This window comes from Ptychodera flava, chromosome 8 (assembly GCF_041260155.1).
Source record: "Ptychodera flava strain L36383 chromosome 8, AS_Pfla_20210202, whole genome shotgun sequence".
In the NCBI taxonomy this organism is placed as follows: Eukaryota; Metazoa; Hemichordata; class Enteropneusta; family Ptychoderidae; genus Ptychodera; species Ptychodera flava.
This window is the reverse complement of record NC_091935.1, coordinates 25,044,399-25,064,152: the sequence shown is the minus strand read 5'-3', so window position 1 is coordinate 25,064,152 and position 19,754 is coordinate 25,044,399. Positions and strand designations below refer to the sequence as shown.

The 19,754-nt window shown below is 39.8% G+C and overlaps 2 protein-coding genes across 5 annotated transcripts in view; one reads left to right on the top strand and one right to left on the bottom strand.

Moving 5' to 3' along the window:
- Positions 1–989: 989 nt before the first annotated feature.
- On the bottom strand, positions 990–9,945 carry LOC139138860 (glutamate receptor 1-like). Its single transcript, XM_070707422.1, has 5 exons — positions 9,717–9,945; positions 6,734–6,834; positions 5,904–6,098; positions 4,248–5,324; positions 990–3,406 (listed from the first exon to the last, which is right to left on the bottom strand). The coding sequence occupies exons 1-5, from the start codon at positions 9,784–9,786 to the stop codon at positions 3,350–3,352; spliced, it is 1,500 nt and encodes a 499-aa protein (XP_070563523.1). The 5' UTR covers positions 9,787–9,945; the 3' UTR covers positions 990–3,349.
- A 1,930-nt stretch (positions 9,946–11,875) lies between these two features.
- Positions 11,876–19,754, top strand: part of LOC139138859 (galactosylceramide sulfotransferase-like) — an 8,897-nt gene continuing 1,018 nt past the window's right edge. Inside the window, exons 1-6 of one of the 4 annotated variants that reach the window (XM_070707421.1) lie at positions 11,876–12,090; positions 12,240–12,291; positions 13,974–14,077; positions 14,975–16,187; positions 17,685–17,908; positions 19,451–19,754. The exon at positions 19,451–19,754 is cut by the window's right edge and continues 1,018 nt beyond it. In XM_070707421.1, coding sequence (XP_070563522.1) covers positions 12,277–12,291; positions 13,974–14,077; positions 14,975–16,082 — 1,227 coding nt within the window. In that variant the 5' untranslated portion in view covers positions 11,876–12,090; positions 12,240–12,276 and the 3' untranslated portion in view covers positions 16,083–16,187; positions 17,685–17,908; positions 19,451–19,754. Of the gene's footprint in view, positions 12,292–12,937; positions 13,183–13,973; positions 14,078–14,974; positions 16,188–17,684; positions 17,909–19,450 lie in introns of those variants that run through there. The other 3 variants (XM_070707420.1, XM_070707419.1, XM_070707418.1) reach the window with 3 other exon arrangements.

Below are 19,754 nucleotides of genomic sequence, written 5' to 3'. Positions count from 1 at the left end.
TTCGAAATTCGAAAATTTTTACTTTTCTCCATAGAGTTAACACAGGAATGGCGGTCATTTTGAATTTCTAATATCGGTAAATCTTGGGTAATTTGTTTCTCTAGTACCTAAATTTGCACGGTGAAACTTTCGACCATTCTCTTACTAAATCAACAATAAAATCGGGGTCATCGTGCAAGTTCTGGTACAAAAGAAACGAAAAACTAGAGGGTCACTGTGCAAAGTTTGGTACTAGAGAAATCATTTACCGATATTTGAAATTCAAAATGGCTGCCATCCCTGTGTTAACTCTATAGAGAAAAATAAACTGTCGATTTTTCAAAAAACTTAAGCCCCCATAAGTGATAGACCAAAAAGGTACTGTAAAAGTTTTAGAATCCGAATGTCAGGCGTAAGCATGTTTCGATGTATTTCCCATTACATTTGTTCATTTTTCAAGGTGCAGTATCTTATTCTAATACCTGTATGGACATAATGTTTACTGTCATGACTTGACAACTAATTTGTCATCCGAACTAGAATTCATTTTAGTCAACAAGAGCACGACATATCATGAGCGATGATTGTGTTTATAGGGCCGAAGCCTGCGATGGGAGGAGCTATCCCCCACCCTAGAATTTTCCACAATATGTAAATTTATGTAAATTGTCCAAATCCGAGCTAATCTAGGTTCTGTCCCCCTTGGTAATTTGGTCAGGCTACTGCCTTTTTTACTTTACTTTGGAAGATGAAGAAAATCATGTACTAGTTTTCTGAAACACCAATAATGACAACACGATCAATTGTTACGACTAGTGGCCCTTCGATGAGTTTAGTTGGCAATGAACGTGACTTCATATGGATGATGAATATTCATATATCGTAAATCGAACATACTATTGTACCGGGGGGGGGGGGAGGCAATGAGGCAAGAACGCAATACCCAAGCTGTCCCTGACTCGGTAAAACAAAAAATTGCCTACTTGCCAATAATGAATGGACCAATTGAATTATTTTCCATAGCATTTTATTTGCTTAATGAACATTTATCTTCCACTTAATGTCGCTGTCTAAAATCGTATAAGTACACTCAGAAAATCGCTAACGCATTTGCACAACATAAACTACGCGGGCACAATTTAAAACGACGTTGTTGGATAATCATTAAAAATTTAAAGATTAGCAATATCGGATGATATAGGTTTGAATGTTATGGTTTAGATTTATATATATATATATATATATATATATATATATATATATATATATATATATATATAAAATACTTGATAACGCAATTTTAGCTAACCACAAGCAGACATTACGTCAATGTTACTCGCGTATCAAGCAGCAGAGTTGGGCGGAGACAATTGCAAATTCACCACTCATTATAAGTTAGTCGCTACTAGAATGTTATGATTGACCTTTCCCATGTGAACAACGTTTGTAATAATGGTAACAATGTCCAAATGAAAGAGTTGTACGTTGATTGGGTCCTAAATCAGGAAAATCGAATTTCTTGATTGAAATCCGTGAGAGGACCTTTCGTCACAAATTACAAACACTACCGATTAATATGAAATTACAGAAATATAGCCACTCGATATCTCTAATCTATTCTAATCTATGTATGCGGACGATGTTGTTATAATTTCTGACAATGAAACTGATATGCAGTTCATGTTAGATCATGTAAATGTCTGGTGTTCAAAATGGAGACTTGACATAAATAACTTCAAATCAAAGGTGATTCACTTTCGAAAACCAGGTTATAACAGAAGTGATGTTCAATTTCATATAGGTGAAAGTATTTTAAATTATACTGATAACTACAAATACCTAAGCATTGTACTCAATGAATTTTTAGACTTCTCTGTTACATCATCTTATCTGGCTGAGTCAGCCAATAGAGCACTTGGGTTTATTATTTCAAAGTTCAAAATTCTTTAAAATATGGGTTTTAGCACATATACAAAGCTTTGCAATTCATGTGTAGCCCCAATAGTAGACTATGGTTCTGCTATTTGGGGTTAAACATCCAAAGTGTGACTCGATTCAAAACCATGCTTTACGGTTCTTTTTAGGGGTTCATAGATTTACACCAATTGATGCCATATCTGGTGACATAGGTTGAAATTCATGTCAGGTGCGAAGATACACTTGGATACTCAGATTATGATATTGGAATCATCTTGTAAATCTTGATGGAAATAGATTAACAAAGAAAATATTTCTCTGGGACTATGCTCTTCAGCAGTCCAATTGGTTTTCTGATGTATGTAATATTTTTGATGACCTGAATTTTGATACAGATGGACTACTTCATGTAAGCTTAAGTCTTGCCTCAAGTCGTTTGCGACTTGAACATTCAACTGCTTGGTGTGAAAGTGTAAATCGAAAACCAAAACTAAGAACATATGTGCTCTTTAAAACTGATTATAATTTAGAATGCTATGTGTCGATGTTTCTGTCTCGTAGACAGCGATCTTTATTGGCTCAATTTAGAGCCAGTGTTTTGCCTTTACGAACAGAAACTGGAAGATATAGGGGAGAAGCTGTTGACAATAGAGTCTGTTTCCTGTAATCAAAATGCTATAGAAAATGAGACGCACTTTCTATTCCATTGCAATCTTTAAGACGATTTGAGGGAAATGTATTCAAATACTGATTATCAAACTTTGACATCAGATACTGAGAAATGAAAAGTTTTGATGTCTAGAAATGTTAGGGGAATATCAAAGTTCATTGAACATGCATTTACAAGGAGAAAAGAGCGTTTATATGTGAATATTTGAATGCACATTGATTTCTGCCAACAATGTCCTCGTGACCTATAATTTGACTTTGCCCATTAGGCTGGGAGGTGTTAACCTTATGCTGCATTGTATACTCTTTGAACCATGGATATCTCATGTCACTATAATAAACTTAACTAACTAACTAACTGACTAACTATATAACTCAATACACTGTTTTAGTTAGGTTGGCAAAAGTAGACTAGAAGTCAATCTCATGAATGGGTAGAAGGATTGGAAACGTATTCCCTCTATTTTCGTGGCAAAGCTTCTGTAGTCATGTATGCACTGTGTTGGGTCTGAGGGAAATCAAGCATGAACGAAACTTTCCCCCGTCGAAAGCATGATGGCGCTAGACAGTGTGCTCAATTTTCCAGGTCATTATACACCATATACTTAATCAACTCCCATCTTCACGCACAAAAATTTGTAAAAGTTTGAATACATCCAAAATGCCTAAGTTACAATTTCAGATTTCAACAACCCAAAACTTTCAAACCAATAACGTTAAAAGTAGGCCATCGCCAACACACTGTTGAAGACTTTTCTATTCAGTAGTTCATCAGTGGTCAAACCTACACGCCGGACGATTCGGTTTGTGCTCCTGATTCGGCCTTCGGTACATTTTTCCTCTGGAATAAAACATGAAAAGTTAGAAAACTGGTGCAATAAAAAGAGGAAAATAGAGAAAGCAGGTGAATATAATTACATTTGTAGGCATCAATTGTAGAAATTTGAAATAAGTGAGTATAGATGCTAGCGACGGTTGCAAGTTCTTCCCGATATTCAATCGGTTTTGACACCCACTTATGTGTAACCTCGATGTGTTGTACGAGGTTGTTTACCCTTTCACCACAATGGTATGGCCCGAAACCATCGATATCAAAAGTGATGGTCGACCTGTCTACATAGAATGGTGGGGGCCGGGGGTTGAAAAGGTTGAGTTTACTAATTTTGTAGGAATACCCGAGATCACATGATTACTTCGTCACATGATACAAGACCGAACGGTTTGAGGTTTTTCATGTATACCTACTGGCATTTGGGTGTAAAACACTGTAACTCTCGAGAGAAAGTTTCAGGATCTGTGTGAGGTGTGACGTACAATGTATAATAAATTATTCATATCGTCTTGGTTTGATCATAGACCCTCGAGGTTTTTCTCGAGGGTCTATGGTTTGATAGAGGTAGCATGGTAGATCTGAATCGTAGGTTCGATTACCAAATTGAAAATAAATTAAAAAAAAATCAATAACATTATGACTGCGTTTGCTTTATAATAACTTTCTCTATCTGCAAGTTTACCTTTCCAAATGTTTTTGTGACATTAATTTCATTTAATAACGTCAAGCTTTGCACTATGATTGAACCACTGCCATTCCTCTTCACGACTTCAGGCCTGTGAACAAATGAACAAACCTCATTTGTCGTTCACAGACGATGTTACCATAACGACAGCATGCAACTACTCACCCTCTGCTTTTCCTTCTTCTTCTCTTCCCTTGAGTTGTAGACAACCCACTCACACAGCGCCAACGGAACGCTGAGGGCGATGCCGATCAGGAGGATGATGAACACGCCGCTGATGTTACCCAGAGTGATAGCCACCGCTGGGGGTCGCAACACGACGTCGGCTGTGGTGTCGTGGAAGTCGCATGGTCCGTACCACCACTTCCTGTGGAGTTCCTCCAGTATTCCCTCCTCTCGTAGTTTGAGAATTGCCATGGTGACTCGGTCTCGCAATGTTGAATTCTGCGGAAATGCAAACCCGTGCGACCTCATGTAGATGTGTCCTGGCACGAAAGACAGGTCGCAAGGCGGCCTGGAAGCCAGGTATTCCAGGGACTGACTTTCTCCAATGAAGGCGTATTTCCCCTCGGACTCACGAACGCGTCGTATTCCCTCCTCTTCCGACTCTACAAACACTGAGGGCGTGTGTGAGATCATGGCACGCCACATCTGCTGGTAAATTTCTATATTTGAATTTTCGATGAAAGTGGCTGTAGCCCCGTCACGAATGGCGCCGTAGCGAACCGTCGTCTGCTGGGAGAGCTTTTCGATGCTCTGTATGGCGTTGGTCGTCTTCTGAGCGGTCAGGAAGGGCGATAGATTTGACAGGTATGCGAAGAGGATAACAATGACGAAGAAGAACCAGAAACCGCTGAGGACGCGGGTGGCTATCGAGCGCGGCGCCTTATGGTAGCCCTGGAATGTGAGCGCGCTGAAGGTGAACCAAAACGAGTTCATCAGATTGAAGTGCCTCCCTTTGTACCCGGAAACTTTGCCGCGCTTCGCCAGGGCCCGCCACTCGTACGGACTGACCCGGGCCAGGAAGTAGATGACCAGGCCGACGACCAAGTAGGCGACGAGGATGCATATCCACACGCCGACGGTAAAGGGAGCGAAGAGGGCGAACAAGTTGCCGGCCATCTCGACGGAAGGCCTCTTCTGTATAACTCGTACGCTGACAGCAACGAACGGCTTGGAAAAGTCGATCACTTCTTCACGAGTACTCGTTATCGTCAGCGGAGCGGCAGCCATATCTGCGTCCTGTTGGGAAAACGGATTCTTAGTTCATGCTCTGGTGTACAGTTTGCAGGCCAAAAATATATGTATTATGAATAAATGATGAATAACTGAGCTAGCGAGCCTGAGCGAGTGAGTGAGTAAGCGGATGAGTGAATGAGTACATGAATGAATGATATGAATGAAAAGATAGATAAACAAACACACAAATAAATAACTCTGTTTCTTGTCCTTTATGTTTCTTAAATTATTGTTTTCAAAAAGTAAGACTTGACGTGCAATTTTTTTATGTTACCTTTTTTCGTTTTCTTTTACCATGAGTACTTTTCTCAGTGACTGTAACGCCAGGGTCATCTTTGCTTTTGACCGCACTTTTATCCCTCTGCCGCTAAAATATTTTATAAATTGCTTCCATTTTCATAATTCGTAACTTCAACATGTGCAATATGAGTCGTTCGAAGGCAATGAAGAAAACGTTGAATTCAATATCGAATTGACTTTTTTAGCATGTCATATAAAGCCTGTGTCCATGGCCACGTACAAATCGATAGCATCTTCCATCTGCAATCTGTGTCGTTATCGTTAGTTTTTAAATTTTCTCACCCCAGAGATCAGCTCCCCGACCATACCACTCCAATTGCCGTCTCTGAAGCTGCCATACTTGTTATCGGCAACGAGGGTCAATGTGTAGTCGAAGGCCAAGTCCTCTGCCACCAGACGCAATACATCAGCGATGTAGCCCTCATATCTGGCGTTACCCTGGGAAGTTCCTTCTTTCTCCATTAGAAAGGGCGAAACCTGAGCGGATGGGAAGAGAACACTCGATACAAAAAACGCTGGCTCGGCCAATAAGCCAACACGAGTTTTCACACCACTTATTTACGGCATTTATGTCAGACTCTATACCACATTCAAGCAACTGGCACTGACTACCAATAACTCTGCGATTCTCTTTCTCAAAACAATTATCAGCCTACTTCTTTTGACTGTTGGTATCAAAATGATTACTTGACCGGCATTGATGAAGTCGGATACTACTTTCAGGATAAAGAGCTACAATAAAACGTAAGAGTCCTGTATATTTAACAATGAAAACAATGAAACAATTATTTCAGAGAAAAAAAGTTATAATTGACACTTGATGATCGTTTTCATACAGGTATACAGGTCTTGGTAATAGACAATCTGATTAGAATCGTCTGATTCCGATGTTCTACACTTAGTCGTTTCCAGCTGCTATCGCATCTCTACCAACAGTCAACGAGAACAGCAGAGAATAAGCGACAGTGGAAATGCCGCCATATCCACGTCTTGTTAATAAGAATTTTGTATCAGGAAAAAGAGATAAAGCGAATGTGTGGACTTCTGTAATCTTTTATTACCATTCAGTCGTCATATAGCAGATCCATATACGTGTTCACTGTAAAGCTTACCAAGATAGATGTCACCCTTATGTGATCTCTGTCCTGGCTTGGTGTCACACTGGTCGTGTTGTCATTGTCTTCAGCCTGTCTCCGGAAGCGAGGATGATACTCTTGGAATTAACAAAAGAAGGCGAAAAGTGATGGGGCCTATCAGCACAGTGTTCTGATTAAACGGTTTAATGTAGGCGTAGACCCTTGAGGGTCTATCATTAACGTGATCCTGTGAAACTGTCGATGAATAGTTAAAAACTATTGCTGTATGTGAACCATTGGAATAAAAGCTCCATACAGCAACACCATACGTACAGCGTATGTTATTTTAATGTTGTTGATAGACAAAACGTGTTCCGTCTATATCGTTGGGATGACTGACTTTTTCTTTCAGTCGTAGAAAGATTCCTGTTGCCTTTTTGTTTATTTTAAAACCAGTGTCATAGGCTATGGTACATTGGCATGTGCCCTTGGCAAGATCTGCTTATATGTAAGGTGAACGGCCAGATCGCTGAACTGCGATAATCGCTCCACATTCCTACAGCTGAATTAACCAAATACATAATGTCAATATTGCCCTTCTGTCCTTCAATGCTTTCATATTCACCATTTTATCTGTCTGTATAACTATTTATTTAGCTGGCTGTGTGTTTGTCTGTCTGTCCTGTCTGTCTATCTATATAGCTATCTGTCTGTCTTTCGGTCGGTCGGTCGGGGGTCTGTCTGTCTGTATCTATATATAGTCTGCCTGTCTGTCCGTCGCTTCCACTGGAAGCAACTTATCTATTTTATTTTCTTCAGACTCTGTCTGTAGATCGGTCAATCTTTCTGTTCGTCTGTCTATCTATCTGTCTGTCTGTCTGTTTGTCTGTCTGTTCGTCACTCCCATTTGAAGCAATTTATCTATTTTACTTTCTCAAAACAAGAAACGATTTGTTTGTCTCTTGTGTAGCGCACAGTAGCTATTCCCTATTGACCTCAACTGTAATATAACGCATATTTAAGAATAACGCTGCTGGAATTTCGAACTCCCTCATACGTAAGTTCGTATAGTATAATCGAAAAATGAATGCAATTTCCATGGAGAAAGGCATGGATACTGATGAGTCTTTGAACTCGTCAGCTTATTAATATATTCAAGTTTCATTTTTTCCAAACACGTTTCGGTCATAAACTAGAGTTGCCACTTTATCGTTGAATTAAATCCGACATTAACAAGGTGGAAAGTTGTCCCGTTGTGTTAATGTAAGCCACGATGATGTTAATGGGCTGCCAACACTGAAGCAAGTCCAAACAGCTGCAGTCTGCAGAAAATGGGTTTGTGTCGTCTGAGCGATCGCTCTTAACCTGTCAGCCTGTTGAGATATTTGTGTCACTTAACGTATTTGACGTAAAGATAGACTGCTTGTCTAACTCCAGTTTGAACTCTGTGCTGAACACGCGCTACTGATTTCACACTTGTCTGTAGAGATCACAACATGTGGATGTCGCTGTTCTTGTCATCAGATCCCCAGCGCCCCACTCCCACCCGGACAATTTGGCAAGACTGAATAATACTAGGCTCGTAATGATTTACAAGTATTTTACAAGTCAACGATACGGGTCATGTTGTTTCACAGCCATGGAAATGACCTAAAGAAAACCCGAGGTAGTTTGGGCCCAGTGTCCTAAGGTGTGCGAATGACGTAAAGCAATAATAAGTCTGTCGTCTGTCGTACGTGTACACAATTGGCTTTTCATGTCGAGGTCGAAAAGCTAACTTGCTTACTAATCGCAATGATAGTGCTACGAAGGAAAAAAAATCAGAATTGTTTTACAGGGTGAAGGATATTCATGAGTTCATGATAATCGACGTTTCATCAACTCTTAGATTGTATTTCCCGCCATATCTCGGCTTATGAAAGCGAAAAATAACAAAAACAAAACAACACAACAAAATAATGCTTTGGGGTGATGATAAAGAATTTGGAATTAATTCTGTCACATGATCTTTGTGATTTTGTGTTTGTTGACTCAGTGTTTAGAAGAACAATTGCATAATCTCTTTTCTTACTTTAGAATGCTGAGAAGCACTCAATATCTTTAATTCATAAAGAGATCACATTTCATTTGCTCTGCCTGGAAAATGATATAATTGGAAGAGACACCGAAATTGCGTTTTCCCTCAAACAAGCACACTTACAATTAAATAAATAAATACTAAAATCCTTAAAAGGGTTTGAATATGGTATTTCGACGCTCAACGCAGTCCAACAAATAAGTCCGACCGCACATCGACCATAAGCAGTGCCAGGAGGAGTATATGAGCGTCGCTATATGGCAAGTAATCACACCACGCGATGAGCTCACCTCAGAACTAAACCAAAACGCAAAACTCCCTCATTTAAAGTAGTTGAAATGACCAGTTACCGTTAATTTTTATTGACTCAGCGACGACATGCCTCAGAAGCTTGGCATAATTTTCAGGCACGCAAAAATGTTTTATGCCCTTGTGTAGTGGCAGCTGCCTCCCCCCCTCCGATTAAAAATAGTCTCTTCTGCAATGCAATCATGTAAAAGCATTCAACAACACTAGATATGTCTATAACATGGCACTGATGAAAGTCATATGGTAAATGACTGAATAGCGCGCTGTTATCAAAAACATTGCGTTATTGCATTTACGGTTCAATTGGAAAATTACATATTTTTAGATGATATCATGAAACTCAAACATCACACTGTTGGTTCTTTATTTTTAATTGCTTTGATTATTTTCGAAATCATGTAGCCCAGAGGGTCTGTTGCCGGGGTATGCTGGATAACGCCAGTTGCAAGTCTATCTGTGTTTTCTGTGTCTCGGTATTGTCTCCCTCGGAAACTCTTTTCCTCGTCAACAGGCGATTTCGAAAAAATAGTATTCTAAAAATGGATGTTAGATACCTCATGATTTTCGATTCAAGAAAGTACCAGAGGTTGAAAGAGTCGTTGGTGAAATAAATGTTAGTATACGGACTCTTACCTTCGGCATGAATTTCATGGTAGTTTTGGCCGATGGCCACCATCGCCATCAGTAACACCCAGGTGCGCATGTCTGATCGTCCTAGTTTTGTCACAGCTAGTGAAGTTTCTTTAAATGCAAAGTTTGTCAACGTTTTTGCTGTTCGGCCGAATATTCAGAGTTTAACTCGGTACCGTCTAGCTGTCGACTGTCAGGCATACAGTGCGCTATGTTGTACAGATTGTATATTAAGTGGCTGTCAGTGAGCAATTTCTGACATGTGCGGCGTGGATCAAATTACAGAGACGACGCAGGCATGTCTCGTTGCGGTTTGCTCGGACGCACGCTATGAAATGGATGTATGAGTTATTATGCACGTGCCGTCCTTCTTCAATACGTAACGTGCCATGACGTGCACGAACTCCGTGCACATCTTGAAATTAAACTGAAGGAACATGATGATGGTTTGAATAAAATAAAAATAGAATAGCAATGAATGTTCCATGGTATTTATTCCACTTCCTGACGCTGAAGGTCACGACGTGAGCCAATATGCTATGAATAAAATTCCTTCACATGTGATCACATTGTATAACATCTTTTTACATAACCAGCGGTTATTCTGTGGACGCGTCATTAGCCAAGTGTTAAAATCATCCCGAGTATACGTCCAGAATACCGAAAGCGATGAAATTTTCAAGTCCCAATCAAACCGTGACTTTAAAGCTGCAGATGAACGTCCTAACACACAGTATGAATAGTTTGTATTTTGAACAACCTCCACATCCCTAGAGTATACAAATATTTTCGAAATTATCTACAGCATCAATGATCGCTTTCAACCAACGATGTACTAGAGTCACTTTGCTTTTACTTTATTAAGTGGCTTCGCTAAGAAGTTATTTACAGCGTGCCAGAGATGTTTGTCTTAAATATTGGAATTTTTACCAAAGCAATTCTTCACGCAGATCATGTGACGCCCAATATTCGTGTTGTGTATTCAAGTATGAAGAGTTCATTAATGAGCGTTGTTAAAGTTTGAGTATGCAAATAAAACCGTAATAAATATTTAACCAGCATTATCTAAATATTGCATTTATCAATAACACGATTTGAACTAATTTGGGATAAATCGATAGTGAACTAATGTCGGTTCAGTCTGCAAATCTGCAAATCAGCTCATCTGCTTTTCTTTGTTTTTCATAAGCGATTTGTTGCAACATTCAGCTATACGGCACCCAACACTTTCGAGAAATTTGAAAAATATTATTATTATCAATCTATATTTAAACTCCATAACTCCATAGGTGAAACACCTCTTTTCATGGAGATCGAATAGATTAAAAAACATTATGCACAAATTTGAAAACACAAAATACAGAAGTACAAATAGCTACGAAAAAGAGGCATCAGACAAGTAAATAGAATACAGAAAGTTATTACAAGATTTCTTAAAACTAGTCAGTGACTCTGAGTCCGTGATGGCTTTGGGAAGATTGTTATATTCATCCACACCTGCAACACACAAGGTGTATGACAAAGAATTGTATGTGCTTTGGGAACTTTAAAGATCCAATTCTTCCAAATTAGTTCCAATCGTGTTCAATGTAAATCGTACGTTGTTTTAGCAAATGCCAAATAATGATCCTGTAGAGACCAAGGCCATCGTTACCATGAGCGCATGCGATTTACAGAACATGTTGGTGAAATTGGACGAGTTTGAACTCTGTCTGTCTGTCTGTCTGTCTGTCTGTCTGTCTGTCTGTCTCTCTCTCTCTCTCTCTCTCTCTCTCTCTCTCTCTCTCTCTCTCTCTCTCTCCCTCACTACGTGCATATTTGCATCGTTTACATGGGAGACAGTGAAAAGTTGGCCGATTGTAATGTGTAAAGGTTCGTGTAAAATGTTATCCCGTGACTCATAGGTAAATATTAACTCGATGTAAAAGAATATTGTATACCTAAATATACAGATTTTGCATGAATATGTGCATCACACGGAGACTGATTTCTCATTTTTTACTAAAAAAAGGTAGTCAGTATCTAGAAACTTAGACTTCGTCGAAAGTTGACGGGCTTGTGGCACCTGCTGGAGAAGTGGGCGATTCTAATAGGTATGTGACGTCACCGCCTTTTGCTTACGTACGACCAATCACCCTCTGCCTCTGCATTGTAAGAACGTTTGACGTAATCTTCTGTCTTCTGGTTGAATTGAAGACAGCTTCCATGCATGCACTGTTTTCAAGGTTTTAAAAATATCTTTCGAAACAAGAGCAGGGAAGAATAAACCATCGAAGCAGGATTAGGCGAAGAGTGAAAGTCTTAGGAGTGATGTGGTTACCGCCGATGAACAACACCCACGGTCCGTTGAGCGCAACTGACGGGATCTAACCAGATAGTAAGCTAGTGGGTTGCCGACCATAGATGTGTGTCTCTTTATTGACAGTCTTTTGTGGTATACCCGTTGTTTCTGCACAGACCTCCTCCCCTGTTAACCTACAGGAAGATAAATGTCACCCAAGTAAATCAATACCTGTCGTCTTCTAGGTAACGCGTTTACTCTCCGGAGTCGACGGACCATACCATGCCGTGGCTAAAGGTGAGAAAATAAGACCGTTTGTATGATGTTATCGCGAAAGCGCTTTTCAGCCTGGTTACTCTCTTAAAAGTTAAATATTTGATAGACAACAAAAAGCTAAATCGACGACGACCGCATTGTTATGTAAAGATGTTAATGTGGCATTCTCTTTGTTTCACTTGTATTTTCATTCTCCGGACCTTCTCCATGTGTACACTTAAAGGTTTGCTTCGCGCATGCCATGTTTACATTTTAGGATGAACCGGCCGAACTCGGCGCCTTGAATTTTAAGGCCGCATACTATACTTGCTGCATGTATGTGAAATCATATTACTGGCATTGTCACCATGTTCACGGTCTACCCGGTTAGACTGTGTCTCTACGATCAAGCAAGAGACGTTTAATTTCCATTCGTGCCAGGAGAAGTCTGGTGTCTATGCACCCTGTCATCCTACGAGTTAAGCTATGATGAGCATTGGGGATGTATGGATGTCATGAGGGAATAATATGGTGAAAATTTTGAAGCTTGCCATCAATTGATAAAGCACTTATCTGATTCACTGTCTATCTTTTTGTATTGTCCTGTCGAATAAAAATCATGCACGCACATAAAACACAATGCCATGTTATTTCACCGGCTGTCCCTTGTTTGCCTACTATCTACATACTTTGTATTCAGCACTGAGAGGCCGTATCTACATACTTTGTATTCAGCACTGAGAGGCGGTGACATAACGTTAGGTCACCAAAAGTATTTCATTCAAGGGCCATGTGAAAGTATACATCGTTGTTCCTTTGGGACTGACTGCACTGCAGGTAGCCAGTGGCACTTACACGCTGATTGCATTATGGCAATTTAAAAGGGCTATATAGCCGTAACTCATGGTCGTTATTTTTTGTTTTGTGATCCAAGTAAGTTTTCTTATCCAATCTTCTCTTTAAGTGAATTGAATTGGAAATGCAAAATATTAACCATGTCAGCACAACCATAGACCCTCGAGAAAAACTTTCTCGAGGGTCTATGGCACAACTGAACGCCGCATTTTGTAAAATAATATAACTTAGTTGTTGACATATAAATTCTGGAAACACGTTTTTTTCTCTTAACTCTTTTTTAGGTGTTCGTAAGGCTCGCAGTTTACCGTGACACTTTGACGACGATTTGCTGTTCGTTGTTTTTGGCTGAGTTTGAAAATTGTTTCTTTTTCTACGTTTACAAAAGTTCAATTTCAGTGACAGAGTTTGAATATGATAATTTGCTGATCTGATATACTGGAAATTTGCACTCCCGATATGTTTCTATAGGTAATATGAACTCCATCACTTAGTCGAAGCCAATTATTGGGTTTTCAATGAAGACTAACCCACTTCGTACAACGAAACAGCAGGCTCACGTGATTTTTTTCAGTTTTGGAGACACGCGCGCGCCGCGCTGCGTCAACTTTCCGCTCTTCAACGCGCAGACACGAGGGTTAAACCTTAGACAAAGTACAACCACTGTCAACAACATGCATATGGTAAGGCATGAGCACGTAGAGTTACCTGAAAATAAAACTATTTTTTCGTCATCGCTGTAATAATTGACACATTATTGACACGAACGTTGTTAATTTCAGCACACTGAAAGGTGTAACTTATCTTACGATATCAGAGAATTGACACTCACCCTGCGTACCTGCCTCCGTATTTTCTGTCTCCCATAGTCAAAATACTTCTACCTCGTGATAGTCGCCCTGGTTTGCCTGACGGCTGTGCAATACACGCTAAGGTCCCGTGAGGTGAATGTTGAACCGGCGCACAAGCAAAGGTAGGTTGACATAATGTTGAGCGATAGAAGGTGAAAACACGAACAACGACAAAAAGCAAAACAAAAACCTTTTTAGATGATTATTTCACGATAACCAACAACTCTATACAGTAACTGTAACCTTTGATGATTGTTTTACTATTTGTGTTTCTGATGTTAACAAGAGTTTCTTGTTCTACTCCACGAAGCGTGTTAAGATACACAGTGTTGAGGTTGTAAACTTAGTCTGTACATTTATATGCTACGTTGATACTGTTGACAAGTGAATTCTGGTCCGGACTGGGAATGTAAACAATACCAGTACTGGTGCGTTTCGCACCTATGGACGCTGTGTTGACAAATTAAATACAGTAGTTGGAGTTTCAACATGCTACGCTGAGTAAAACAGACTTGCAATAGGTATATAAAACAAAGTGAAAATGTCATCATAAGTTCTAGCTAATAGGCCTTTAAACTAGGTCTGAAATTCTTCCTATGGGCGCTCAAAAGAGAGTTAACCCTTTGAGCGCCAAAGTCAATTTCGCCTTATCAAAATATAGGCCTACCCCAGTCAAATTTTTTCAGAGCTTTGCCAAAATTTTGATAAAAAATGTAGCTAATTAAATGTAATGTGCATGTGCTCCAACATTATCAAAACAAATTCAGAAAAATTCATAATAATTGGTAAAATGTTGCACTAAAATTTTGGTGGGAAAAATTTCGGTTCTCAAAGGGTTAATGTCATCACACGGAAACCTAATTCTTGTCATACAATTACCGAGAATGTACATTTGCAACTCCTGCCAGAAATCACTTTCGACTCCCCTACGGTGAATTCGCAGTTGTCTATCACAATATTTTACTTCAACATTCTATTTGTTTGTTTGTAATTTGTGTGTGTCAAATTTCTTTTTATAGCCCCGCTTACAGGAGAGTTAATACGAACGAACAGACAGCAGTCAGAACTGTCCCATGGAGCACCTTCCAGCCCCCAACCACCGATTCTGACGTCATCGAGGAAAAGGAAAAAATGGACTCTCGACCCTCGTGGCTCACTGATATGACCGCATACGATAGGAATTGCGCCCCCCTGTACGACATTGCAAACATATTCAACCGCAAAACAGGCAGCACAACTGTGGACACTCTGCTCAATCGAATTGCCACGAAACACAAAGTTCAGTTCAAGGCGAAGATCGTCTACCACGAGGGGGAGGGCTACTCTGGAGCGTTTGGTACCTACCACGTCGACGGATCTGTTGGAAATGTTTCACTGCCCGCCTTTTGGGTGAACAGAAAACATCGTGTCCTAACACAAAGAGAAAACGGAACACTACACTTTACCGCCTCGGACGAGGCCCAGCTGTACCAGGGTATCAAATCTCCGCGGACCATTTTAATCGCGCCTGTTCGCGAGCCTGCTGCCCAATTTGAATCTGCGTTCAACTTTTTCAAGCTTGGCAAATATGTCAATTGTAAGAATGCAGCATGTGCGCCCTCGGTGTTGAGAGAGTTTTTAAAAAAGCCAGAATATTATCACAAAAGAATGAAAAATAGTATGCGAGACTGGCGAGTGGCAAGGAATAGCCAGGCGTGGCACTTAGGATTAGAAAACCGATATCATGACAGTCCTGATGTTGTTGAAAATTACTTTACGATGCTCGAACGGGAACTAGACCTCGTGATAATTACAGAATACTTCGATGAGTCCCTTGTCTTGTTGAAGCGGCTGATGTGTTGGAAGATGGAGGACATTCTATATATTGCCCGCAGGGTGAGCAAAAAGCACTCCACCCTGGATCCAGATCTGCGACAGAAAATTCACCAATGGAATAAGGCTGACGTAAAGATTTATGAAATATTCAACGCTTCCCTATGGCGTAAAATCCAACAGTACGGACCAGACTTCGATGGGACCTTCAAGATTACCGCAATCTCCGGGAAGTTGTCACTAGTGAATGTGACACTAAGCGCGGACTTTCACAGTCGACTGTCAGGCTTCTGGCGTCCTTCGGTTCTGTTGTGACCGGAAAGTTTTGTAAAAACCTAGGTGAATGGTACGAGTTGGTTTCAGATTTATCCATAGTGAGGCGTGCACACGAGATTGGAGGTTATGCAATGTCCACTAGAGGTACGTCACCGATTTGTAAACCGTGCTATGGTGTTAGTAGTGACGATCATAGACTGTTTAATAGGGTCTATGCGTCAATCAAGCACCGTAGCTACTACAATCAAGTAAGAGTCAAGTTTTCTGAGACCCGTGTTTTTTTGAATATCCCGGTCTCGCTCAGAGAACCAACTGTTGGGAAAATTTGTTACGGCGCAGCCTTAGTTATCCCTTTTCATTGCGAAGTTACTTCCACATATAGAATACAGAATTTGCAGGGTATGTAACTCGAATGACCAATTTGGGACTGATTTGTGATGGATGAGGTATGCATAATAGGGAAAAACATGTAGACCATTCTTCCATTGGTCTTGGTAAGAGAGTAACTTTCCTACATACTGATAGTTGGCAAAATGTGCAGACTTGAAAAACCGTGAAGCGAATGGGATTTGTGGTCAGGTTCTGGATACAAACTGTCAAATGATAGCCTTTCCATCATCGAGGTAGCCTTAGCATCGAGTAATGTAATTTCCCATCAGGACATCTGCATCTATCTATCTATCTATCTATCTATCTATCTATCTATCTATCTATCTATCTATCTATCTATCTATCTATCTATCTATCTATCTATCTATCTATCTATCTATCTATCTATCTGTCTGTCTGTCTGTCTGTCTGTCTGTCTGTCTGTCTATCTGTCTGTCTATCTATCTATCTATCTATCTATCTATCTATCTATCTATCTATCTATCTATCTATCTATCCATCTATCCATCCATCTATCCATCCATCTATCTATCTATCTATCTATCTATCTATCTATCTATCTATCTATCTATCTATCTATCTATCTATCTATCTATCTATCTATGTGTGCGTTTGTATGTGAATGTGTGTTTTTGTCAGAAGATTGCAGGATGCATAAAACGCAAGCAAAGATATTATTTTGTACTTGAAATAATTTGCTTTATTTGTAACGCTCTGCTTTTAGCATCGGGCTCTGTAATTTCGCTCGAGGACATCTGTATGTATATATATATATATATATATATATATATATATATATTATATATATATATATATATATTATATATATATATATATAACATATATATATATATATGTATGTATGTGTGTAAGTGTGTGTGTGTATATATACATGTATTATTACATTGTACTTGAAGTAATTGTGATATGTGATATATGTGATATATATATATATATATATATATATATATATATAATATATATATATATATATATATCACAATTACTTCAAGTACAATGTAATAATTACATATATTAAGATATTATTCTTTTGTTCTGGAAGTCATTTTAGTTGCTATTTTATGCTTTGCTTTTTTGACGAGCAATCCCCGTGTAAATCCCCCACATTCTTGGTCTAAAACGTTTTAATGGTGAAAACACATTCACAGTCTGACGCCCCCTCCCCATCCAATTCATGTTAATCATTTATGCTGGCGGCTAACATTGTCGTGTCACTCGATTTGTCTCCAGTTGGGAGCAATCCTTTCGGAAATATGAGCCTGGTAGGAAGTGACAGCAAGCAGCGTTGTATGAGAATCTTTTACCGTGAAGCCTTACCGGAGAGTGACAGAAGAACCCTTGATGTGTACTACTCAACAAGTGGCCACCAAAGTCCCAAAAATGTGACAGTTTGGAAATCTGGGGAAAACGAATTCATTGCAGCCTATGACCTTGGAAGTCTCACAGATTTGCAGGCACGTTGGTTACCCAACCCCGTGTTGTGTGTCCGTGTATTGTGAATTGTTTCTGCAAATAAACTCGGCCTGATTCCTTTCTAAACATCAATATTTCACTCCCAGGTTACTTATACTGTGTAAACTGACGATATCGTTTGCTTTTACGATTACTTTCATATATTTGTGGCGGGTATTTGAATATTCTCTAGTAGTTGTGCTCACCTTCGAAAAATGGCATTACCACGAAAATTGAAGGCAAACTTTAATGCAAAATTGGTATTCGGGGTTTGTGTGTCTGCACAAATCAGATATGCGATTGAAAATCTGGGAATGGTGGGACCACAGTCCTGCTCCCAAGAGCAATGTGCAAATTTTGTTGAAACACTATTTCCATAATCGTCTTTCTACAGTTTTTGATTAGAATGCATTATTGTAGTGAATCCATGAAAAATAAGTTAATTCACTCGAAGATGTCTTCTTTTCAAGGCCATACTATAAAATGGAGAATAGACGAAAATATTTTTGCAATTAGGCATATCCTACAAAAGCCTAGACAATGTCGTAAACCCCTGGCAACGAAGCATTTCAGATGTGTCAGAGAGTCATGAATAAGGGACCGTTCAGTTTTTACGGCCGGGGGGCGGCAAAATCCAGGGGGGTCATCGTAATTTTGGAATCAGCAAGGGGGGGGGTCATCGCTTTTTCACTGGTAGGAAAGGGGGGTCACCACATTTCCAAAAACATAATACCAACAATAAAGTTCAATATGCCATGGCCATGATCGACCCTCTTTACCGGCGGGCCGCCTTCGGCGGCCCACTACAATAAATATACTTTATGTATTACATATGACCCTCTTAACGGCCAGACGCCTTTGGCGGCCCACTCCAATTAGGCTTACTTCATGCAATGGCCATGATCGACCCTCTTTACCGGTGGGCCACCTTTGGTGGCCCACTAGAATAAAGTTGACTTTACGTAATGGCCCATGACCCTCTTAACCGGAGGGCTGCCTTTGGCGAACCACTCCAATAAAGTTTACTTTATACAATGTCCATGGACATAAGTTGTCTATGGAAATGAAGTTAAAAATTGCCTTTCAGTTGTCCTTATTAACAGACATTTGCATGGATGTGGCTGAGAAGTTTGTGCACTGGCATCTCTGCTACACGTATAGAGTGCGCCGCGTACCGAAGTTCAAATCAAAACCGTGCGGGTAAATTTGACATATGGGTTTTGGTTATTTTTCAGCGGGGGAGGGGGGGTGCCATCAAATTTTTTCGCCTGACAAAGGGGGTCATCTTTTTTCACGAAAAATGCAGGGGGGGTCTATATTTTTTTGAACACCGGCGACAAGATTTTGACGCCCCCAGGCCGTAAAAACTGAACGGTCCCTAAACAAGCAAGGATATTTCTGACAATGCCAGATGCCAAACGCCAATCCATAAAGCATTCTTCAAGTGTGACGTAACTCTCTCGTATAGTGACGTGAGTGAATATGTAGGTTGCATATATTCAGACACTTCCCCGGCAATAATATTTTGTCCTACACGTTTACAGGTTACAACCGAAGGAAAGTTCTCCGATATGAAGTACTTAATTGACTCAGTCAGCATATCAAGAGGCTCATGGGATGCTTCGGCGGCCAGTGGACTTAGCTGTACACTGATCTGTAATTAAAGGTCGGATACTGTGACCAAAAAACCTTTCTTGAGGGTCTATGCTGTATCCAATGGCAAACATTAAGCTTTATTTTCCCGCCTACTTCCTACGGTTAAATTTCAACAGATTTAATTATCCACGTTTATGGGAATTTCAAGTCTATAAATGTAATGTATGATAAGTTTCCATTTGAGAAACACTA